Source organism: Sphaeroforma arctica, assembly GCF_001186125.1.
Source record: "Sphaeroforma arctica JP610 unplaced genomic scaffold supercont1.177, whole genome shotgun sequence".
In the NCBI taxonomy this organism is placed as follows: Eukaryota; class Ichthyosporea; order Ichthyophonida; genus Sphaeroforma; species Sphaeroforma arctica.
In genome coordinates, this window is record NW_014040381.1 from 83,480 (window position 1) to 85,855 (window position 2,376).

Sequence of the window (2,376 nt, forward strand, 5' to 3'; positions counted from 1 at the left end):
CTATTCATATATATACTCACACGCTCATACATACATACATATATACATACATACATACATACATATATACATACCTACATACATACACATGCACATATATATGTATATGTTATAAAAACATATATGTGCGCACATACATGAGTACATTTGTATTTCTATTGTTTGAGTAAAGCTCTGATCATGACACGCAGGTGGTGTATGGTATTACCTTCAGATTGAAGTGCCACCATAAGACATACTTTGCGTCCTCCTCCGAATCTGTGCCGCGGACGTAATTAACAGACACATGGATATCCAGTCGATGCTGTAATGCATCCCACTGGCCTTTCCTCACCTACTATTAGGCGGTGTTTGCAGGACCTCCTTGTTATAGATACACATATATCCCCTTGTTATAGGAACGCATATATCGATACAACGAGGCTCTACCGGAGTGTGTAACAGATATATTGAAGGATATAGTATAGTATTTTCAAATAATTTATATCGAGTGATATAGTATAGTATATATCAATTCGTGGAGGTGTAGATTAGTATACTGTGGGAATGGATGGTCCAGAATACATATCTAACCGTGGCGTACGGCATCTGGGGAGTGGGGACATTTCAATCTATACATCAAATATATAAAAACTTCATGGATGTATTTTAAAAGAATGCGCGTCCTGTACTGCATACGGTAATACAGTATAAACTGCCGATGCCATTCCCATTTCGCCCGCCTCCATTTCTCTGCGAGTCTCTGAGATCCAGACATTTTTTAAACCATTCCCCAACAAATTTATGAATGTAATGTCCAATTAAATCGACTAAACCAATTATTTTTAGTCAATTGAAACTGACTTCAATTTTAAAATTCAGTTTTCATTAGATCGATTTCCGCAATCCGCAACCGTCGCTTTTTTTTTTTTACAATAATCGCTTTTGTATATGTATTGAACTGCTCGAAAAGTTGTACGTTTTTTATATATAAAAAAGGCCACTTGCTGTTAGGTCTCTTGGGGCACTGTTTATATTTCGAATATAAACAGCAACGTTAACATTTTTTGTTTTTTTAACCAGCTGGCAGCCTGGCACTCTGAATGGAATTATGAAATAAACGTTCACCTCCGGTGTTCACGTTCCACCGTACAGTCCACACTCTTGTGATGCGTTGACTTTTGAGTCTGCGGAGTGCTGACTCCAGAGTGCAGAGTCCAAACTCCAAAGGGTCACCCGACAGGCCGACACCCGATGTATACCTGGTAAGTCGTTAATTCTAATTTTAGAATTTACTAAAATTAACCCTAGGCATGAGCAAGAAAAAAATCATCACACCAATTACAATTAAGAATCTTTACTCTTCCCTTCCACTCGTTGGACTTGTTATTGGCTGAGACGAGCTGCCCTATTGCATACTTTTTGGGACCAATGGGTCTGTTTTGGCCCTAAAAAGTGGGCCTAAGGCATGCAGGACAGGAAATTTGCCACGGTGTGGGCGGCATTTATGTATTGTCAAATACATACTTGTTGTGAGTTCTATTTATGTTGTGAATATATTTACGAATATAGTAGAAAGTACCACACTGGCCAGAGTGAAGAACCTCAGGCGACCGAACAACACTCGCCAAGACTGCTTGAAAACGTCAGGCGGGGTTGCACAACATATTATTTATTGACTTAGCAACACTTCATAAACAATCAACCACAACAAAAAGCTGCGAATCCCAGTATAGGCACCATGTCTTCCACAAGAACATTCAGCCTGGCACGGGTGCTTACGCGCACACGCACACAACCCTCTATAAAGGCAATTCGAGCATCGCAACTATCGATCAGAAGTAAGCTTCATACCACAGGTGTACTACAAAATCAAGCTGCTTACGAAGAAGCTTTAGCAAAGTCCGATAATAAGCGAGGAAAATCCCGAAAACCACCAAATAAGGTCGAAGCGACAGAAAACACCACAAAGAATGTAGAAAGTGTTGAAAATGAGGTTAGGTTTCAGTGGAGACCTATTAGACGCTTGCAAACGCATGAGGTCCCCCCGCCACGTATTGCTGGTATGTTTAAATTGGCTACCGTCCATCGTTTGTTTATATCCTCATTCACAACAAAGAGCGATTTTATATATATATGTACACGTGTGCGTGTACACACACACAGGCGATGAATATATATATATATATGTATGCGTGCAAGTATGTATGTATGTATGTATGTATGTATGTATGTATGTATGTATATATGTATCTATATATATATATATTATATATATATATATCTGTATGTATGTATGTATGCATNTATATATATATATATATACATATATATATATATATATATATATATATATATCAATTTACAAAATTGACGTACAATTTACATTCTTATATA

General features: G+C 37.8%; 1 protein-coding gene across 1 annotated transcript; it reads left to right on the forward strand.

Annotated features, from left to right (window-relative positions):
- Positions 1-1,720: 1,720 nt before the first annotated feature.
- Positions 1,721-2,019, forward strand: SARC_03476 (hypothetical protein; the record flags this gene model as incomplete). The annotated part of the gene is made up of 2 exons (XM_014302742.1): positions 1,721-1,975; positions 2,002-2,019. 2 exons carry the CDS (start codon positions 1,721-1,723, stop codon positions 2,017-2,019), a joined length of 273 nt encoding a protein of 90 aa, XP_014158217.1.
- Between the last annotated feature and the right edge of the window lie 357 nt (positions 2,020-2,376).